We start from the raw sequence: 21,778 nt of genomic DNA, 5'->3' as shown, positions 1-21,778 counted from the left end.
GGTTTCTCGGGGGAATGTTAGAGACCAACAATAGAAGATTTCCAGAAATGCATACACGATAATGTTGTTAGAAAGACCGGTCGCTTGCGATTGGTCAAGATATCTGTGAGGGAGGTGTATAGACCTGGGAGATTGTCCGCAAAAAGGATTTCCCCTTCGATAATATAAAAAAGGTGTATGTCCTGCAGTGGACTTATTTATTTAGTTTAACATCATTGCACCTAAAAAATGTAGAATAAGTGGACTTAATACCATAAGGCATTCTGTTCCAGTCGAACCTTTAGACCAATATGAGATTGTAATTTATGTGATTAAAAGAAATCTATTAAATATCTATATTTAAAATTATGCGATAAAATACACATTCATGAAACTAATCTACATGCATAAGTTATGATTGGCCTTCTGGAAGAAATTTCTTTAGAAATAAGCATTTCCCTTGTACAAAGTTACTCCTTAGTCTAAGTTCTAGTTACATTAGCTTAAGTTATTATTATTTCTCATGCATAACTGTATCATTTATTAAACATAACGAAATAAATTATTACTAACTTAAGATAATCTTTTTCAGGAACTAGCCTCGCTGCAAAGATCATTAATAACCATTAAGCTATAAGTAGTTAAGTTAGCTTAAGCATTGATCTTTGTGAAGAGGAAATAAACGAATTTTGAATTTTTGAATTTTGATAATGTAACGTAACTTTACGTAGCCAAGATCATTATCAATTAGTGTTATTTAAGTACCTCTGTTGGCAGCTACACAAGAATATGTACCAGCGTCAATTTCCTCAATACTCGCTATTGTTTTGTTGAAGCTATATACACCATCGATATTCGGCTCTGCCATTACATTATCTGAAACAATATTCATTAATTCCTTTGATTGCTTCTTCCTTCGGCTTTAGTCCTGGTTGCATCCTCATTTGGAGAGGAGCCCGGGTTATGCCTTTGACCATGGATCCTAGATTGGGTGAGTCAGGTTTTAACACGAAGCGACTCCAATCTGACCTTAGCAACTTTTGCATGTAAAACGTTAAAGGTTCCCGGCGCCAATAGAAAAAAGAATAGGACCACTCAATCACTTTCCCATGGATGTCGTAAAAGGCGACTAAGGGATAAGCTTATATACTTGGGATTCCTCTTGCGATGGGCTTACAACCTGTCACTATTTGAATCTCAATTTTATAATTGAGTTAAGTAGCTGAGCGTGGCCTTTCGTCTTTTGATGACTGTCAGCTCTGTCTGCCCCGCAGGGGATATAGGATCACATGTTATTTTTATGTTATCACCAAAAAAATATATATATAAATATACAGATGATCACACAGATTGAGTCGAATCTGTGTAATCTCGTCACAGATTCGACTAAATCACGACTAAAGTACGACACTTGCGTTAAGAGATACTAACAGGATACTATAGATAACCTAATGAAAGTAGGCTTCTTTCACCCTCAGTAACTTCAAACAAATGATAAATCAGTTCAAACTTACAGACTTTACTAGGAGATCCAGTTTTATTATGGACCAGTTGAAATTTCTTCAAAAAGGCCTCAGTGTAAACAGCGCATGATACAGTCACGTTGACTCCTCTCAAAACAGTGGTGTTCTGTGGCGCTATTGTTACTAAAGGCGGCTCCACTGAAAATAACGAAATCATGTATGAATACGAGACATTGCTCATTTATTGAAAGTATGAAGGGCGCGTGACAAGTAAAAACAACCCAGGTCCGGACGATTACGCGGTCGTTATAATACATACAATCACGTCTATATCCCTTGCGGAGTAGACAGAGCCAACAGATTTGAAAAGACTGAATTCAAATAGTGTCGATTCAAATAGTGACAGGTTGCCTACGAAAACAGTCCAAAATTCATTGGCCTAGTTCTAATAATTATAAATCAAATCTGTGAAAAGAATTATATATACATAAATTCATTATTTTTTTAAGAATAATTGATATATTTTTAAAACCAGTATTCAAACTATTAATTATAATAAAAAGAGAAAAGAAAAAATAAAACTCGTAATTTACAAATCGTGTAGTCCCTGTAAATCGGCATCAATCAAATCAAATATATTTATTATACAACACAGGTTACAAATGCTGTTACATATTTTGTTTCATACCTGCCAAACTGAGTTCCGTATCAGCTTTGCCGACCCCCGCCACGTTTTTGGCGATACATCTGTACATGCCTACGTGTTCCTCACTCATATTTTCGATAACATATTCTATGGATGTGCTTTGTCTGAAAACATAATACAAGTTTATCCCATAAGAGGTGGACAGCGCCAATATTCTTGAAAAGTCTGAAAATGTTGCAGTTCAGTTTGTTACCGCTTCTTCTGCACTTACGCTTTGAAAGCGGCAATAAACTTAGTTTTGAGTAACTTATTTGACGTCAACCCATGTTTCACGACATGAATTCACAACCAAAACATATGACAATTGAATTAAAGTGTCCACTTCAAGAGATGGGAAAATGCTGAGAAACAGGAAAAAGCAAACACTGAGTGATCAATAACCCACTGCAGGGTATTGTCGAGTCACATTGAATGACCTATTTCTATGTTTTTCAAATGATACCAACTAGAAAGAGACAGAGAATACAGATAAACTAATGCATGTGCTTTTCCAGATTAGTACGAGTCCGCGACATCATTTGCCGCAAGTTCCTTAAAAAAACGGACCCTACATTTAAAAATTTAATTTTTAGCCTCTGAACGTCTTATATAAATCCCCAATATCGATTTTTTTTCTTATACCTCTTGAGTACAGTCATCGATCAGTTATTTTATTATCATATGTATAGAATACATGTTTACATATTCTATTTGATTGTGTGCAATAAATTTAAATAAATAAACTCACAGACTAGATATTTGCGGCTGCACCTTGACCATATCTCTAGTCCACATGGCGGTGACCGGCACCAGACTCTCCACGGAGCATTTTAAAACCACTCGCTCGTGTGATCGGGCGGCAACCTATAAATTATATAGAGAAATATTAAACGAGAAATCGATTAAACATGGGAAGAATTGATGTAGAATGTATACTTACGGTACGTGGAGCGGTGATGAAAGGAATATCTGTAAAAGATAACGCCATTAAAAAAGTAATAAACTGAAAATTGTAATAATGTAGGCGTTCCCGACACATATTACTTTAAAGTTTATAACCGAAAATAACTAGGTAGAATAGGCAAACAATGAGAATCAATTTCTAAAGATGAGAAAATACTGAGAAACACAAGAATATAAACACTAAATTATCAAAACTTGTAAGACATATAAAAACATGTTCTAAGTGACAATGTTGTGTCAAGTGTGATTTTACAATCTAAATATTTTTTAACCACGAATTTAAAAGTTGATTTATACGAAACGTTAGACATTTACTTAAGACGTGACTGCAGCGGCAGCTGTCAGAAATAAAATAAATCTTTGGACAATATAGGTACTTTGCTTATGGAAAAACTTGGTCAAGTCTCAACCCAGCATGTAAAGTGTAACTTATATAATGAGCTTTATACATATAGAGCTAACAATATAATTACCTGGCACTTTTGCTTGGACAGCAGTAGCCCCAATTCTCCTAAGTTCCTGATTATGTTCATCTTTGCCTTCAATCTACAAGACAATAATTTAAATTAACCTCCGGACTAACATTTAAATTTTTACTTTCTATTTCTATTACCGCTTTTGCGATACAATTTGGTATCATTTATCTTTAGCTGAGATTTCTATACCAATTATTTTTAAAATACGTCCAGTACGATACCATATTGTCTGTTATACTTACTGGCTATCAACTTTGTGTCCTCTTAATGCAAATTAATAACAATCTATGAGATAAAAGATATGACAATTAATGACTATGTGCCCTCCATGAACTTATCACATAAATTAATTCACATCAACATCAGGTACTGTTACAAATTAAATGAATATAGCACTTATTTGTTTAAATTCTGTGACATTGTAATCATTACATAGTATAAAGCAAAGTCGCTGCCCGCGTCTGTCCCTATGTATGTATGCTTAGATCTTTTTACTAGGTAGATTTATTAAAAAGAAAGGTTTATACGTGCAAACGTTTCACGCGCGAAGCCGGAGCGGGTCGCTAGTAAATTATATTTCTCAATTTTTCACTTACCGCAATATAAAAGAAGTCATCAGGGGGTACAAAAGCCTCCGCTATGTAAACTCCCATCTCCTCTTTAAACCTCTTTAGCGGCACTTCGAATAGGATCCTTCCTTCTAACGCCACTATCTGAGCATAATTCACATTTACTGCGGCGTCGGTTGGCGATAATGATATCAACATGTGGTTGTATGTGCCTGGAAGGGTAATGAAATAATCTTACTTGAAAAAGTGACTTGTGGTTTTCGGCGCTTTAGATTAGGAGCAATAAAGTTTCATTTCATTTATTTCAATATTCCATTCACTGAATTAAGTATTAACTCACCCTTCAACGGTCTATAGCTAATTTCTTCCGCAGAACTTGGGGGTGCGACGGAGAATCCATGGCTGAACGTCAAGTTGGACATCCCCACCACCTTCACCGAGTACCCTTGCTCGCTTCCTACAGTCACCGTCCAGTTACCAGGCTCTGGGTCCAGGACTTTGACAACCTTGGAATTACAGGCAGAGTTTGTACAAGAACATACGATACAATGAACAGCCGCTTGGTGACCACGGATCATTGTAACATGTTTTGAAACGTCCGAAATAAAAAGAAAGAGGCGTGATTTTATGTATGTATGTATGTACGAAATAAAAAAGGTACGTTACGTGCGCGTTTAATATCTCTATTATTTATGTATATATAGTAAGAACATACGAATACGAAGTGCCCGACACTGACAACGTTACTTCTGATAGAGTTTCTACAATTTATAAACAAAGCAAGTGCTTAACTCCTAAACAGAACAGAAATCTAACACATGCATAAAATCACAACTCTGTCCCCGAGGGGTAAACAAAGAATAGATCTTTCCACCTTACCACGATCCCTGCATACTTATTTCGCTTCAAACTGCCACTATTTTTTTTCAGCTCAGTCGGTTTCGTGCACGTATGTTAAAGAACTCGCTGAAGATCTTATTACCATAATCTCGGAGAGGTCCAAAGTGGTGACCAGTTGAGGCGGGCCCGTGATCTCCTCCCCGCTGGGGTTCACCACTCTAATCTGGGGATTAGCCCCCGACACAGACACTGTCACTTCTGATAGCGAGCTGTCTACGGGAATCTGTAAAAAGGCAGTCAGAAGACCGATGTTCATTCATTCATTTAATTTTTAGTGTGCATTATCCAAATACTAGTTACAATTTTCTTTTTTAAAAAAACAGTACTTGGGTGACCGAAGAGAGCTGTTTCAGATGACATCAGAAAAACCACAGTTAATTTTCCCAGACGGACACAATTGGATCGATTTTTCTACACGTGTGCATCTAGGCATATTTCAAATTTCAACGAACTCGTTAAAGCAGTTTTCGTAAACGCGTGTATGAAAAGGTTAATTGCTTTTGCTCGTACAAAGTACATACATACAAATGGTCACGTCTATATCCCTTGGGGGGAAGACAGAGCCAACAGTCTTGAAAAGACTGAATGGCCACGTTCAGCTATTTGGCTTAATGATAGAATTGAGATTAAAACAGTGACAGGTTGCTAGCCCATAGCCTAAAACAAGAAACCCAAGCTAAAAGCCTTTCCCTTAGTCGCTTTTTACGACATCCATGGGAAAGAGATGGAGTGGTCCTATTCTTTTTTGTATTGGTGCCGGGAACCACACGGCACAAACTATTGTTACAAAAAAATCACATGTGGATAAATGTTAATATATACCCCTTGCGTGTAATTTTGCCCGCCCGGCTGAACGACGGAGCCAAGGTTGACGCTCCGTCCCTTTATTGAGCTTCTTACGAAATCTAACACCTGGAAAACAATATACTTATTCAAATAAACAGCTTAAAAATTAAGGAATTTATAAATAATGTTAATGTTAAAGAAGGTCGTATATTGAAATGTGAGGGCAAATGATAATAAATAAATAAATATATAAGGTGACAAATTACACAGATTGAGTTAGCCTCGAAGTAAGTTCGAGACTTGTATTACGAGATACTAACTCAACGATACTATATTTTATAATAAATACTTATACAGATAATCATCCAAGACCCAGGCCTATCAGAAAAAGTTCATTTAGTCAAGTCCCGGGACCTCATATATCATAGGCCGTCATGATAGATATAAATTATTAAGGACGAAACCACACCTCTATAGCAACTGACTTCGATATGTTTTACATATACGTAAAATTACACCTCTTTTCCACAGGAGTAGTCAAATACTACATCTTCTTTCGCTTCATCTACATTCATAACTCGCGTATTTTTAAGCTCAAATTAGAATTGGACAAGGAAAGCATCTTTTATGACATACCTTGTGGACGCTGGTCTTGTTCAGATTAAATACTTGGCCGGAACTTGCAGCCGCGATCTGCTGGTACACCTTGTATGAAGGTCGGTTCAGGTCATTGCAATGCCCAGTCAGAACAAATACCACCTACAATAAAAGGGATTAATAACGCCATCTAGCGTCTAAAACTTAGAACTTAGTAATTGGTAGTTAGGTCTAATCTTTGAATCGCGAATCCTTATCGCTTATTTTTTGACGAAAAAGCGCATAATTAAGAAGACTAAAAAGCCACTTCAATGATGGAATCCAGATTCAAATAGTGACAGTGCTAGCCCATCGCCTACAAGAAATATTCCAAGTTCATCAGCCCCTCCTTTAGTCCCCTTTTACGACATCCATAGAAAAGATATGATATCCTTTTCCAAAGTGCATGAAACACACAGCACGTACGAGTATTATGTCAACGCTAATATCACAAATGCCTGAGTTTGTAAATGAATTGTTAATTTGTAATGTAAATTACTTTGAACTTTTTTTTGTCTACACAACCAATCCTAAACAACTACGTACAAAAACAATATACAAAAAGCACTTATCCCGCGAAATATAAAGTGAACCGTGAGAAGGCGTGCGCAAGAGCAACTACAATACATACCTGAGTTTGCTTTCTCTGCACCGCATCCAGGACTTTACCCACAAGCCGATGATCCGCCGCGGTGGCATCGGTGAACACGTACATGAAGGACTTCGGCCGGCTCACGTCCAGCGCGAGCTGTATCCCTGACAGAGACTTCTCGGGGCAGTCCCCGCCGCCGTAAACACGGATGATGTCTAGCGCCGAGTGGAAGACTTTCTTGTCACGAGTTACGGTCGCTGGGCCTACCACTGTTACGAGGATTTTTTTTTGTTAATACTTTTAACGCCATGACAGGATTCTAAACCAAATATTGGACAAAGTGGAAAGGGATAGAAAAGGGTATGTTAAGATGGTTTGGTCATGTGGAGAGGATGAATGAAAACAGGTTGACTAAGCAGATATACAAGGAGAGTGTGGAGGAAAAGGTCGGAGTGGGAAGACCTAGACGAACGTATCTTGATCAAATTAAAGACGTTCTGGCAAAGGGTCAGGTCAAGAGTACCCGAAACATGCATCTGTTGGCTACATTTTACGCGGGTAAAGTCAAATGTAACAGTTTGCTTGGAGCGGATATTGGTGTGAGCTACAAACTTGTGACCAACCAAAATGACAAATAGAAATATGAATATCGAATTCTCAAGCTAAGAAATTTAAAATTATAAAATGAATTTTTAAATTCTAAGTGTCACGCTCTCAATATCTAGGACGCAATTCAAGAATAAAATTCACACTTCACTTGAAAAAACTTTGTATTGAATTGTACTTATTGAAAGTAGCAAACTGTAGTTTATCAATTTGGTGATTCATTTGTGGTAGTGATAGTACATACATACATATAGTCACGTCTGTATCCTTTGCGGGGTAGACAGAGCCAATTCTCGAAAAGACAGAAAGGCTACATTATATTGAATGACTTCTATTGGAGTTGAAATTTAAAAAATAGTGGCAGGTCGCTAGTTCATCACCTACAACAGGAATCCCAAGTTTATAAGCCTATCCCTCAGTCGACTTTTACGACACCTGTAGGAATGATATGGAGTGGTTCTATTCTAAAGTGCGGGAAAACACACGACAGCACCACAGTGGTAGTGAATACTATTAAATTGATAATTCTGTAAAAATTGATATTTAATTATTTTTTGTCTCTAATTCTAATTGCGTGTGCCTAGTTAACACTCACAATACAACCCATACACACTCTACGTTAAAAGTACTACGTTACTACGTCAAAAGTAATATATATTTAACTAATAGCTAGGTATATATAGATAGACATCGTTCTCTATAATCTTACCTGGATCATGAAAGGGCACGAACACAAAATCTCCAATGACGTCACTTTCTTCTAAAGCCGTGTTCAAAATCAACTCTGCACCTTCTCTCAACTGTTTCAAATCATTATACATAGACCCAGTCGTGTCAAAGACAAACACCAGACTACTTTTTCCATCAAACTCATTGTCGTACACCGCATTTTTCAGATCCCGATTGCTACTAACATTGTGAGACTGTGACCCGTAAACAAAAATCAGAAATAGGACGATTCTAAGTTTGTAGCACATTTTCACGAGTCTGCATTGCAACTGGGACTTCTTATCGGTCGATGTTAACCTTATGACCGAATGTGATTGTGTACACGGAAATCGCTATTTAGAAGGCGATACAACTCAGGGTCTTACTACGGAGTCTCGACGACTTTCGGCCGTTTTAGACTATAAATTAAAATATATTGAATCTTTTTGGGAATTCCCACGGCAGCGAAGTCCCGCGCAAATCATCGTTATCCTCCTGGCGTTAGTTACGGTTACCGGTACGCAAATTACCGTAATCTTTTTTGATTTTTTACACGAAGCCACTCACGACAAACCTCACTCGCAGTTCGGGACACTGGTCAAACTGTTCCGTCTAATTAGTTGAGTAATGGGTCTTAACTAGGTACAGTAGTCCAACTAAAAATAGTTGGACCACAGCACCTTTTGAAAGTTCATTGGTCTATTTTTATTTTATTTTGTTTGGTTGTTTCGTCAGTAATAAAAACAATCATTAGTGGTTCGCGTTACATTATACATACATACATACATAAAATCACGCCTCTTTCCCGGAGGGGTAGGCAGAGACTACCTCTTTCCACTTGCCACGATCTCTGCATACTTCTTTCGCTTCGTCCACATTCATAACTCTCTTCATACAAGCTCGGCGGTTTCGGGTACTTTTGACCTGACCCTTTACCAGGACGTCCTTAATTTGATCAAGATACGTTCGTCTAGGTCTTCCCACTCCGACCTTTCCCTCCACACTCTCCTTGTATATCTGCTTAGTCAACCTGCTTTCATTCATCCTCTCCACATGACCGAACCATCTTAACATACCCTTTTCTATTCCTGTAACTACATCTTCTTTCACATCACAACATTCCCTTATCACGCTGTTCCTTATCCTGTCACTCAATTTCACACCCATCATACTCCTTAACGCTCTCATTTCCACTGCATTTATTCTGCTTTCATGCTTCTTTTGCCATACCCAACTTTCACTCCCATACATTAATGTCGGGACCAACACGCCCCTGTGCACAGCCAGTCGAGCCTTTTTGGATAGTTTCTGACTGCTCATAAAGGCATGCAAAGCTCCATTCACCATGTTCCCCGCGTTCACTCTCCTTTCAATATCACTATCATACTTGCCATCTGATGTAAACTTTGATCCTAGATATACAAACTCTTTCACTTGCTCCACTTTTTCTCCTCCAATCAAAATATTACATGCTGTCATTTCTTTCTCCATTTCAAAAACCAGTGTTTTAGTTTTACTTACGTTCACTTTCATTCCTTTCTCTTTTAAAGCTTCATGCATACAGTTTACCATCTCCTGTAACTCCTCCGCTGATGACGCCAGTATAACCTGATCGTCGGCATAGAGCAGACATTTGACGAGTAACTCATTCATCCTTAATCCACTTTTAGACTCTTTCAAATCTGTCAAACAGCTATCCATAAATAGGTTGAACAGCCACGGTGACGCAACACATCCCTGCCTAACGCCTTTCTCAATCTTAAACCACTCAGTGTGCGCTCCGTTTATCCTGACACAAGCACTCGAATCCTCATATAAGGATTTCAGTGCTCGTATTAAGAGACTGCTCACCCCATGCATAGAAAGTGCTGACCACAATTCATTCCTCTCAACTCTGTCATAGGCCTTTTCCAGATCTACGAATGTGCAATAGACTTTTTGACTCTTGGCCAAAAACTTTTCGGCTATGCACCGCAAGGAAAAGACCTGATCAGTACATCCCATTCCCTTTCGAAATCCCGCTTGAGCATCCCATATTTTGTCATCAGTTTCATTCCTGACTCTATTAATCAATACCTTAGCATACAATTTGCCGACGACGCTAAGCAGGCTTATACCACGATAATTTTTGCAGTCCAGCTGTGACCCTTTTCCTTTGTAAAGTGGCACGATAACAGCCTTACACCAATCTTTTGGTACTCGGCCGCTTCTCCAACACAAATTGAAAAGGCAGTACAACTGACTAGCTACTACGCCTTTTCCTGCTTTAAGCATCTCGACCGACACTCTATCACACCCAGCAGCCTTTCCCGCTTTCATACTCTTAAGTGCTTCCACAATTTCGAACATTTCAATTTCGCCTTCCATCTCATTCTCTTTTTCTTCGCTATAGCAGAAATCTTTCTTATTTCCTTCCTTTTTTTCAAATAAACTTTCAAAATAGTCCTTCCATATCTTTAGTACACATTCTTCTCCTTTCACAACGCTACCATCCTGGCATCTGATCCTAGTCAGCTCTCTGGTTATATAGTATTTCCTCGGGCTGACCTTACGGATTTCCAGAATACTTTCAGATTTGACTGAAAGTCTTCTGATAGCCTTTTATCAAAATCCTCTTTATACTCTTCTTTCTTTCTAATCACAGCTTACATTATACTATTTATATATATACATACATGTGTTAAATTCGCAACTAACATTCATTATATCTCGGACGTTTCGAATTATGCTAAAATGATCCGTAGTCACCGAGCAACTCGAGAAAAGTCCGAGAAAAAATAAAGATACGTTACGTGCGCGTTTAATACCTGTATTATTTATATATAGTTATTCATCAGTGCGTCAATTTACGAAGGCAAGTTGAGTTAGCAAGGTCTTGTCTTCTCCTTCTCTCTTTAAGTTAGCCTCAGAGAGGCACGATATAAATATGCAAATCCCACATGTCATTGAAAAGTGGACACGCAACTGCGTACGAAAGTAGAAGCAGTTTCATAGTAAGACCCTGGACATACACTCAGGGTTGCTATGTTTTTATTTACAGATTTATTGATAAGAATGACATTCTTTGACATCCTGTTTGTAACTGAAAATTTAAATGTTAGATTTCGATCTGATTTCGACTGGAGTCCTAGTATTTATATTCATTTACATGTCCATCCTAACCTGAGTTAGATCTCGGAGATTTACTAAAGAAAAGCACTAAACATTACCCTACTGTTGCTTTTTACATTACTTATAACATGCAAGACAAAAGCCAACAAAATATTGTCGTATTTAAAAATAAAATCTTTATTAAAATTCACACTTTACATTTCTATAGAAGACATTTTCATTTAACTTATCAAAAAAAAAAACAACATAACTATTTACCTAAAAATGCTCACAAATTTATAAAACGCGCGAGTAAACCTTTCTATTATATTGAATTGTAAACCTTACGACATTCGTTTAAGAGCTTATTTACAATACTTCTAAGTCTCAAACATAAGTAGTTAAAAATATCTTTGCCATCAAAAATACATACAAATTGTATAAAATTTTACTTATGTAATAACTGTTATTGATCATTCAAAATAAAAAAAAAATATATAACTCGCTAACTACGCATTTTAATGAGGACATTGAACTTATGAAGAGTTGTTCTATGTAAAAATCCATATTTTTGTATTTTTTCACATAAAATCGTCGAACATGCATAAGGCCCACCTGATGGCGAGCGGGCACCGAAACACTGAAACAAGTCTTTGTCTTCTTTTGTTCAATGCCCTCTAAATATATAAAAATTAGATATTACAAAGACATTTCACAGAGATCTTAAATATTTGTCTTTACATTTTGAGCAAGGCAATAGATTTCCTTATCTTAAAAAAAATAGCCTACATACTTACGACAAAGATTGCATTAAAAATAATAAGTAAATTTTATTGCAAATATAGATAAATTATAATTTCTAATTATCTAAGTCGATTGAGGTACTGTATTCAGAAATATATCAATATTCATTCATTGAAGTTCACAAAACAATTATATAAAATCATATTATAATTTCATAGTTTTATAAGCGTTTGCATATGTTGTAAATAAAATTTATGTTGTGAAGATAAAACAATATGATTTATTCTCACTTTGTTTTTCTTTGAAGTAGTTATTAAAAACAAGTACGGATTTCTTTGTAGATAATTATTTGGCAGATTACTTGCAGCATATTTCTAGACAAAGAACGCTTACAAAACTAATTACACCAGGACTAGCCATTAAAAGCGCAGGCACAGAACAAATTGACCAATAGCAAACATAGTCGCAGTGTTTGTAAATGAATATATTATACCTACGTCAATCTGTGTCAATCTTGGTTAAATTATAATAGTTCAAACATTATTCATCGCTTATATGAAAAAAAAAAACAGTTAAATTATATAAAGATTTAAAAAAAAAATTCTCAATAACAATCTCATAGGTCAATTTGTTCCAACTCTGCTTTCAAACTGGAACTTGTCAAAAAATTACTAATTTTTATTACATTTTCGGTGGTAGCAATAGGATAGTAGTTGAAAAACAATACCCTCCTCTTCTCAGTTGGGTAATAGACACGTGACACATTAGTTATTGTTAGTCTTCATAAATACTAACTTTGGCAAGTGTGCACTATTAAAAAAAGTTTGTACTCGCTAATAGAAGCTCAGTCATGGATTTACAGCAAAGAAAATTTGTTGCCAACGTTTCTTGGTCTCGTTTTAGAATTTTGAGTAACTTTTATCATAAAGTCTTGTTAAGAAAATTTAATCTATATACGCAGTGGTCATGCTGCTTCTTCTACACATGCGCTTTGGAAGAGGTAGTAGTTATAGATTTAAATGATCTTACGTCAATAAGTGATACCTTGTATCCAATTTTGAAAATAAATGTCATCAATGTTTTAGATGTTTATCTTGTTTTATTTATAAAATCCTGTACAAGAAGAGGTCAAGAAACGCTGGTCAAAAAGCGATAAGACTATAAACAAATATTTTTAACACGCGCAATTACGTACATACAAGATACAACCATTTTGGTCCTTGTACACATGTAGACAATATTTATATTATTTCTATCTACATAAGAGACATGGGAAGATAATGGATATTGCACTTTACGTCTTGGACTTTAAGTATCAATACACTCGCATTTTATTTTATTGTTAATTAATAATTGCAAAAATCCGTTAATACAAGTGTCGAGCAGATTCTTATTAATAAAGAGCTTTAGCGTATTAAAAAAAAACTAATTTAGAATTCTTAAAATACTGTTTTTTTTTTTAATTTTTATAAACTGTCACAATAGTATACAAGGACGTATTGCTCACAAAATATGATACACCATACAAATATAGTCGATATAATTATAAATACATTTCAAAAATGTAAATTTACTTTACCGAACACATTTTCAACGGGGCGAATATCCCGTTGCGTCGAACCTTAAATCTAGAGTTGTTTAAAAGTTATCATGAAATGCTGCATAGTCTGATAGTCGGTAAGTAATAACAAAATGAAATATTCATTTTGTCGAAAGAAATATTTTGCCGAAACATCAACTATTGAAAGTATAATGCAGTATACTTTTTGACGAAACGTCAAGAATATACTATACTATTTTATTGTTATTAGTATCGTTTGATTTATAACTCTTTGCAGAGTCAGAGTAAGTTTACACTTATCTAAATTATATTGGCATTTATCTATCAATAGTTTTCCATCGCTATTGTAAAAATACTTCACTGTCTTGTTCGCGTCAAATCTTAATTTAATGGAAGCCTTATTTGGCATAGTTTATATGGATCAAATATTTGGAACGCTAACGCATATTTTAGCGGAATCTAAAATATAAATAGAGGAAGTTAATAAAAAACTAGATTTGTGACAAGCATGTTTTTGTCGAAATCTAATTTTAGTAATTCCTCGTCATAGCATAACAAACTTTATAAGGGGTCCACGTCTTATCAAAAAAGTTAACCTTTTTTAAAAAATAAAAACTGGCAATTCAAAAGATTTTTTTTTTTAATTAAGAACCAATGCCAACCTGACGCTAGCATTCCAAAGACAAATGGAGGCGTTTAAGGAAAATGGTCAGTACAAACAACAGCACGAGAAACCACGCACGATTTACACGGCGGGAGTGAATGGCATCAATTCTGCAAAATAATGGAGCAATAGTGTATTGATAGATCTCAGTAGACTTTTTGACAATTAGTTCTTATCATCATCCAATTGTGTTCCCGGTTGCGTCGTTAGCTCCCCGGATTGAGTAATAATGAACGAAGTCTTACGACGTTGTCGTTCTTGTATGGGTGTATAATCACTTCACTAAGTATCTTTGTCTACCCCGTGCTATCTACCTATGAGTGAAAGAGAAAGTAGATGGCGCTGTGCAATATTCTGTTGATACTGTGAGCTCTCCTGTTGCAATGACCCAAACACACCTAGGTGATTTGTCATGGTAATTAACTAAAGCATAGACCAGAACCATATCTACTATTGTCTTTTTTCAGAATTAATGTGCTGTGGCCTGTATAATTTACTAACATCACTGGCATTAGACGACCTCGTCGGAAGCTGTCTTGGGCTGGGCGTCCCTCTCCACTTTCTGGTACACTAGTATGTTCTCCCCGACCTCGCCTTCTGGGAACTGGAAGAGAAGAGGAGTTATGAATACTTGACCAATATACATACATGAAAATGACGCCTCTTTTCCAACATGTGATGCAATTTTAAGATAAGTTTTGGTAGACAGACATTATATCCAACTTTTTAAATTACTTTTTTAGGTGTGGTGATAATCTTCTTATAATATAAAAATGATTTTAAACAAGATAATATATTGCTTTAGCTTTACTGTCTGCTGTCCCTGCGACATGACATTCAGTAATTTCTTGGAGTTTTGCCTTCACACTACACTTAAAACATACATAAAAAACACGTAACCCAATTTCTAGCAGTTCCTCAAGCCATCTCTGTGATATATCAATCAGAACCGCCGATTTAAGGTCTGCCTGGTAGAACCCTTCTTAAACCAGAACACATACTCATTCAAATATTGAACTGACCTGAGTGTGAGGCACTTCGTGTACCAACTTGTAGCCACTAAGCAGATTTTCCACCCGTCCCTTCAGCTTATCAAACAGGACCACCAGGGTGGGTGTCTGCCTGGTGGAGTACTCCTTCCTCCACCAGCTGGCGGGGTTGTTGAAGAAGGCTTCGCTCTCGTAGGTCTGTCCCGGCTTCGGGGGGTCGCAGTTCAGGTAACGGGTCGTTACATTTACATGGAGGTGACTGGAATAAATAAATAAATATATAAAGGGCAAATTACACAGATTGAGTTAGCCTCGAAGTAAGTTCGAGACTTGTGTTACGAGATACTAACTCAACGATACTTTATTTTATAATAAATACTTATATAGATAAACATCAAAGACCCAGGCCAATCAGAGAAAGTTCTTTTCTCATCATGCCCTGGCAGGGATTCGAACCCGGGACCTCCGGTGACACAGACAAGCGTACTACCGCTGCGCCACAGAGGCCGTCTATGAAAAAAGAATACATACATACATATAGTCACGTATATATATCCCTTGCGGGGTACACAGAGACAACAGTCTTGAAAAGACTAATAGGCCACGTTCAGCATTTTGGCTTGATGATGGAATTGAGATTCAAATAGTGACAGGTTGCTAGCTCATGACCGTAAAGTATATATGCAAAATACATCCAGTAATAAAATACTTATGTTACGAGATACTGAATCAACGATACTATCGTTTATAATTAATATCTACTTATACAAAAAAAACACCCAAGACCCGACCAAACAGAAAAAGTTCGTTTCTCATCATGCCCTTGCCGGGATTTGAACCGATTATAAGCCTTTCCTTTGGCCGGCTTTTCATGAAAGTCATCCATAGGAAAGATATGGAAATGTTTTATTCTAAAGCTCCAGAAACCACTTCATTACTTATAACAAAATTTCTGTACATAAAATTTAGAGACCTCAAAAGACAAAAAACAAGACTGCCTTTGTGGCGCAGCGGTAGTACGCTTGTCTGTGACACCAGCGATCCCGAGTTCGAATCCCGGCCAGGGCATGATGAGAAAGAACTTTTCTGATTGGCCTGGATCTGGTCTTGGATGTTTTTCTATATAAGTATTTATTATGAAATAAAAAAGTACTTATCGTGGAGTTAGTATCTCGTAACACAAGTCTCTAACTTACTTCGAGGCTAACTCAATCTGTGTAATATGACCCGTAAGAAAAAATTAAACCGAGCATTAGAATCATAGACAGTGAGCCTCCTTGTTACCTGTACAGCGGTGTAGAGTGGCACGGCATCAGGAATGCTATGGAGCTCCGGTTGTGGGGCAGCGACTCCCTCAGGAGCGGCATCACGGACAGCGAGCCCGCTTGGTGAATGTTGCCAAAGTAAACAGCCGGGGCAGCATTGCCAAGGAGGATGAATCCGGACACCAGGTACAACTGCCATCTGCGAGTAATATATTCTAATATATTTAAACTAGCAATTCTTGTATATATATAATCAGGATCTCGGACACGGCTCCAACGATTTTCATGAAAGTTACAGATTAGGGGCTCTTCGGCTCAAGGAATCGATTTATCAAGGTCCTAGGTTCGAGAAAAGCTCGGTTCCCAAGATATATAAACATTTTAAAAACCGCGTTTTAAGAAACTATATTAGCGCCATCTCTGGTAGACCGAGCAAAGTACCCACTTTGCTTTATACAAACATACATACATATGGTCACGTCTATATCCCTTGTGGGGTAGACAGAGCCAACAGTCTTGAAAAGACTGATAAGCCACGCTCAGCTATTTTTCTTAATGATAGAAATGAGATTCAAATAGTGACAGGTTGCTAGCCCATCGCCTAAAAAAGTTTGTAACTTTTGAAAATGTTTGCTTTATTGAGTATTTTTTACTTTGCTTAAGGTTGAGATTGCATTGCGATAACTCCGCCTTTGTACTTCATATTATTGTATGCCTGATTTTTTTACAACAACAATTATTTTTTAAAAATACAGGTATTAAACGGGCATGAAACGTACCCGTCATTCCGTGACCATTGATCATTGTAGGTAACATGATTCGAAACGTCCGAGATAAAATATAGGTACGTTATTTGCTCGTTAAATACCTGTATCAGCATAATGCATCTTGAAAGTTTAAAAATAATTTATCTATCTATCTTGTCGAAAGTTATTCAAAGCTCATACAAACCTCTTAGCTTTCCTGCTCCACGGAGCGATCACATCCTGAGCGAGGTACAATAGTATTGGCAGCAACGGCAGGACAAAACGGAACTCCTTGTGGGGCACCAGACTGAAACAACAAAATAAAGTAGGATTACTCTTTCTTACCAAAATTTGTAGAGTCTAAAACTGTTCTCCGTTGACGCTTTGAAGAGTTTGAGAGCGTAACTTTTCGTCTTCGAGCGTTTAGTCGATAGAAATTTTCATCTTTCAACGATTCGTCGACAGCATACTACTTATTTTCGACGAAACATTCAAAGCTAAAATAATCATATCTTCTTGCCTCCCGATAAAGAAAATCATGCTTTCAACTCGTTTTTGGGCTAAAATAACAACAAACATTTACAGACTTAACATCTTGATTGCTCATAGATTTCAGAGGCAGTACCCGCGGCTAAGCGCCTCCTCCGCGACTCGCGCGCCGGTACAGTCGAGATGGCGTTCGCTGCGCACACGTTTATGCATCCCATCATACGACCTTACAGTTTTTAATATAAAGTTACCTATAAAGCCGTGCCGTGTGGTTCGAGCACCAATAAAAAAAAGAATAGGACCACTCCATCTCGTTCCCACGGATGTCGTTAAAGGCGACCAAGGGATAGGCTTATAAACTTGGGATTCTCCTTTTAGGCGATGGGCTAGCAACCTGTCACTATTTGAATCTCAATTCCATCATAAAGCCAAACAGCTGAACGTGGCCTATCAGTCTTTTGAAGACTGTTGGCTCTGTCTACTCCGCAACGGATATAGACGTGATTATGTGTATGCGTGTACCTATAAAGTGCGACGTGCAGTACAGCGGCAGCCAGCAATAACACTCCGGTGACATTTTCCCTCGGCCGCCGCGCCACCGCCCCGACAGCGGCGAGAACCGGAACTATATTCACTCCCAGAACGGCGGGCAAGCCTTGAGTTAGGTACCAATACCTGTGAATTAAAAGGGGAGGAGAGAAACATTAACTTTTTTATTTATTTATGTATTTTTAGTTATGAGTGTGAATGAAGCGAAGGAAGTATGCAAAGATCGTGGCAAGTGAAAAGAGGTAGTCTCTGCCTACTACTGTGATGTTATGTATGTATGTATGTATTTTTAGTGCCGTAAGGTTCCCGGCACCAATACAAAAAAGAATAGGACCACTCCATCTCGTTCCTATGGATGTCGTAAAAGGCGACTAAGGGATAGGCTTACAAACTTGGAATTCTTTTTAGGCGATGGGCTAGCAACCTGTCACTATTTGAATCTCAATCCTATCATTAAATAATAAATTAAATAGCTAAATGTGGCCATGCAGTCTTTTCAAGACTGTTGGCTCTGTCTACCCTGCAAGGGATATAGACGTGGCCATATGTATGTTTGTTATTTATGAACACAAAATTATATACAGGAGCATTTAATACAGTAATTCTAGTACAAAGGTGTTACTTATTTCAAAAGACATCTCTTCCAGTAGGCCCATGAGAGGAGAGATGAATTTTGGAGCGGTATGGCGTGATGGCGTGTGCATAAATATCGTTTAACATATTTAACTAAAGATACATACTAATACTTACATAATTAAACATGCAACAATAATAAACTACAAAGATAAACATACTAATATATATATACATCATATATATACTTATTTATTTATTCTAATAATATCTAAGATAATTACAAACGAAACAATCATCTAAATTAATAAAAAACACCCCAAAATCATAACTTATCTTACCACGGATGTTGTCCATAGAACGAGGCAACGTCTTGCAAAACATTGTACTGGAAGAACTCCCACGGGGTCACGATGAGGCTGCCGTGGAAGAATGAGTCGAGAGCCACCAATGCGGTGCTGCACAATAATCTGAAATTAAATAAGTATTCAAATTGTATGTTGGATTCCTTAATTTGGTTAAGTTACTTTACTGTTATCCTTTCTAGGGAACGTCAAAAGTACGAAAATCTAGTTGAATGTCTTCCTATTAATTTATTCCCTTACTGATTTTAAAAATTCATTAAAAATTTATTCACGCCCTTTACCTTTGTGGGGTAGACAGAGCCAACAGTCTTGAATGACAAGCCACGTTCAGCTGTTAGGAATCTGAATCCCATGTTTATAATCCCTTAATAAAATAATAAAAAACAAATATAGAAATAAAATTATTGTATCTCTCATTACCCAATAGGCAAATAAGTGCGCAGTAGAAGCCTCAATCGTCCTTGGTTGGTAGTGTACAAGTTGTAAGCAGCCAATACTACCCAGAGAGGTGCAGATGTTGGTCGCACAAACACGGATATGCAAGCCAGCCAGACCCAGGCACTGCTTTCTGTTGAAGAAATCAGTTTTAAATAAGAGTTGCTGTGAACTGGCTTACTGTAAAGCATCGTGGGTGGTGAGTACAACGGGGAACACGCAAAGTTCACTGTTTCACGTCATAATAAAAAGTGTAACACCGCGCATGCCATGCTACAGGGACAGGAAAGCCCATTTTATTTAATTTAACATGTGTTTTTTAGTTTGAGAATATAGGCAGATCTACATGTGATCAATCAATTTTAAATGGATTATATTACCTGGTACACGTCAAAGTAAATATTCAATAGACACAGGAATGGTCATTGGACCATTCCTAAAAAATTCTGTTATTTAAGACCAACATTTCATTTAGGTAACAAACTGCAATCCTAGATTTACACATGCTCATGTTTACAAAAATACAATAAAAAATAATCTTTTACAAACCCTTGTCATAATATCCTGTCTTGCCACCCTTGAATGGGAATTTAGACAGTCCAATGGCAACTAAACAGGTTTCTAAGGTCTGCAGCAGTGTCCTCCCGGAAGTATAGAACCAGAACCAAGATGTAAGTACTAGGAATAATGCCCATTTGCGGCCTGTCCACTTGTAGAAGCTGTAGTCGGCAATGGTACTGATGATAGCTTGTAAGATCCGGGGCAGGAAAATCTGAAATATTTTAGTTTATCAACAATCTGGTGAGATAGGTATTTATTTAAAATTTGATCATCATTCAATATTTATTTAAATAAGTGTCTCTTCAAACTTAGTTTTGAAAGTCATGTAAGTACATTACATGACACAACAAAATTGTTTATAATTTACTGATAAGAATATTTGATAACAAACCACAGCTTCTGGGTAATCCAGTCCAGTCAATTTCAGTATGTAGTACAGCACAGCTACCAAGCTGGGATACAAGTAGCTTCGTATGCCTTTCTGCCACTCCCAAGTCAGGGCTCCATATCCAAAGGCATGCTTGTGGGCCACTTCCAATGTCTGCCAGTATTCATCTGGCACATACCACGTCCGTACCAGGAAAACTGACAGGATCCTCACGAACAATATCGCAGACACCACCTGAAGTGGCCTCAGGCCCTTTGCCAATGCCATTCTCCCGCCTAAACGAAAGAGGTTACATGTGAGGAGGCTATAAATAGATCAGTAAAAAGTGCTCGGTTTTTATAGAAATAGATATAGAAAGTTCATAATGTAAAAGGGACATATTAATGTATCAAAAAAATTTAATGTTCCAATAAGATAACAGTTGGTTAACGAATTTCTGGAGCGAAACAAACTTTACATAAAAAATTGTCAACTAACGCGTCCCTTTAATTAACGCGAAAAATGAATGAACATAACATTTTTATAGCTGTAAAATCACTAAGCACAATGTTCACATTGTGGATATTTGTGTTTTTGTTTGGATTTCTGTTTTTTGAGCTCGGAAAACAAATTTTTATTAATAAATTTACTAACCTCAACAACAAAACCCGCCGCCACCGCGAAGTAGTGTAGCACTATAAAATAGAAAGATTTACTAAATCGATCGATTATACAAATTACTCAAATACTTTATTGATATTAAATAAATTTCTTATTAATTACCTTTATATCTACAATAATGTAAAAAAACAGGATTTGTTTACTTTATTAATTAATGATAGTTGCAAAAGTGAACAATACAACCAAAAAATATCGATTTAGTGGTATTCCTACTACATAATCGAGCAACAAAACAAACACTAGTGGCGGCTGTCATTTGAGATAAGTTCAGAATCATTAATTATTATATCATTTATTTAAATAAAACTTTGGTAGGCGTTTAAACGTTTTGGATTA

General features: G+C 36.9%; 2 protein-coding genes across 3 annotated transcripts in view; both read right to left on the bottom strand.

Annotated features, from left to right (window-relative positions):
* LOC106137205 (hemicentin-1-like) overlaps positions 1 to 8,641 on the bottom strand; it is a 42,921-nt gene extending 34,280 nt beyond the window's left edge. Inside the window, exons 1-13 of the mRNA XM_060950250.1 lie at positions 8,365 to 8,641; positions 7,089 to 7,318; positions 6,458 to 6,580; positions 5,858 to 5,947; positions 5,118 to 5,258; positions 4,476 to 4,641; positions 4,163 to 4,347; positions 3,564 to 3,636; positions 3,068 to 3,096; positions 2,876 to 2,991; positions 2,131 to 2,252; positions 1,494 to 1,640; positions 745 to 855 (exon numbers count right to left, since the gene is read on the bottom strand). Of these exons, the coding sequence (XP_060806233.1) occupies positions 745 to 855; positions 1,494 to 1,640; positions 2,131 to 2,252; positions 2,876 to 2,991; positions 3,068 to 3,096; positions 3,564 to 3,636; positions 4,163 to 4,347; positions 4,476 to 4,641; positions 5,118 to 5,258; positions 5,858 to 5,947; positions 6,458 to 6,580; positions 7,089 to 7,318; positions 8,365 to 8,632 (1,801 nt within the window). The 5' untranslated portion in view covers positions 8,633 to 8,641. The remainder of the gene's footprint in view (positions 1 to 744; positions 856 to 1,493; positions 1,641 to 2,130; positions 2,253 to 2,875; positions 2,992 to 3,067; positions 3,097 to 3,563; positions 3,637 to 4,162; positions 4,348 to 4,475; positions 4,642 to 5,117; positions 5,259 to 5,857; positions 5,948 to 6,457; positions 6,581 to 7,088; positions 7,319 to 8,364) is intronic.
* Positions 8,642 to 11,625: 2,984 nt separating this feature from the next.
* Positions 11,626 to 21,452, bottom strand: LOC106137217 (GPI mannosyltransferase 3). 2 transcript variants are annotated; one of them, XM_013338016.2, is made up of 10 exons: positions 21,416 to 21,452; positions 20,786 to 21,057; positions 20,383 to 20,605; positions 19,819 to 19,966; positions 19,375 to 19,503; positions 18,434 to 18,586; positions 17,628 to 17,729; positions 16,696 to 16,875; positions 15,445 to 15,670; positions 11,626 to 15,026 (listed from the first exon to the last, which is right to left on the bottom strand). In XM_013338016.2, the coding sequence occupies exons 2-10, from the start codon at positions 21,047 to 21,049 to the stop codon at positions 14,934 to 14,936; spliced, it is 1,518 nt and encodes a 505-aa protein (XP_013193470.2). In that variant the 5' UTR covers positions 21,050 to 21,057; positions 21,416 to 21,452; the 3' UTR covers positions 11,626 to 14,933. The 2 variants fall into 2 exon arrangements, with proteins under 2 accessions (XP_013193470.2, XP_060806232.1); XM_060950249.1 differs by lacking the exon at positions 21,416 to 21,452 and having other exon boundaries at positions 20,786 to 21,076.
* Positions 21,453 to 21,778: the final 326 nt, after the last annotated feature.

The sequence above is a fragment of the Amyelois transitella genome, chromosome 21, assembly GCF_032362555.1.
Source record: "Amyelois transitella isolate CPQ chromosome 21, ilAmyTran1.1, whole genome shotgun sequence".
In the NCBI taxonomy this organism is placed as follows: Eukaryota; Metazoa; Arthropoda; class Insecta; order Lepidoptera; family Pyralidae; genus Amyelois; species Amyelois transitella.
The sequence above is the reverse complement of the archived record's forward strand: the minus strand, read 5'-3'. Positions and strand labels throughout refer to the sequence as shown.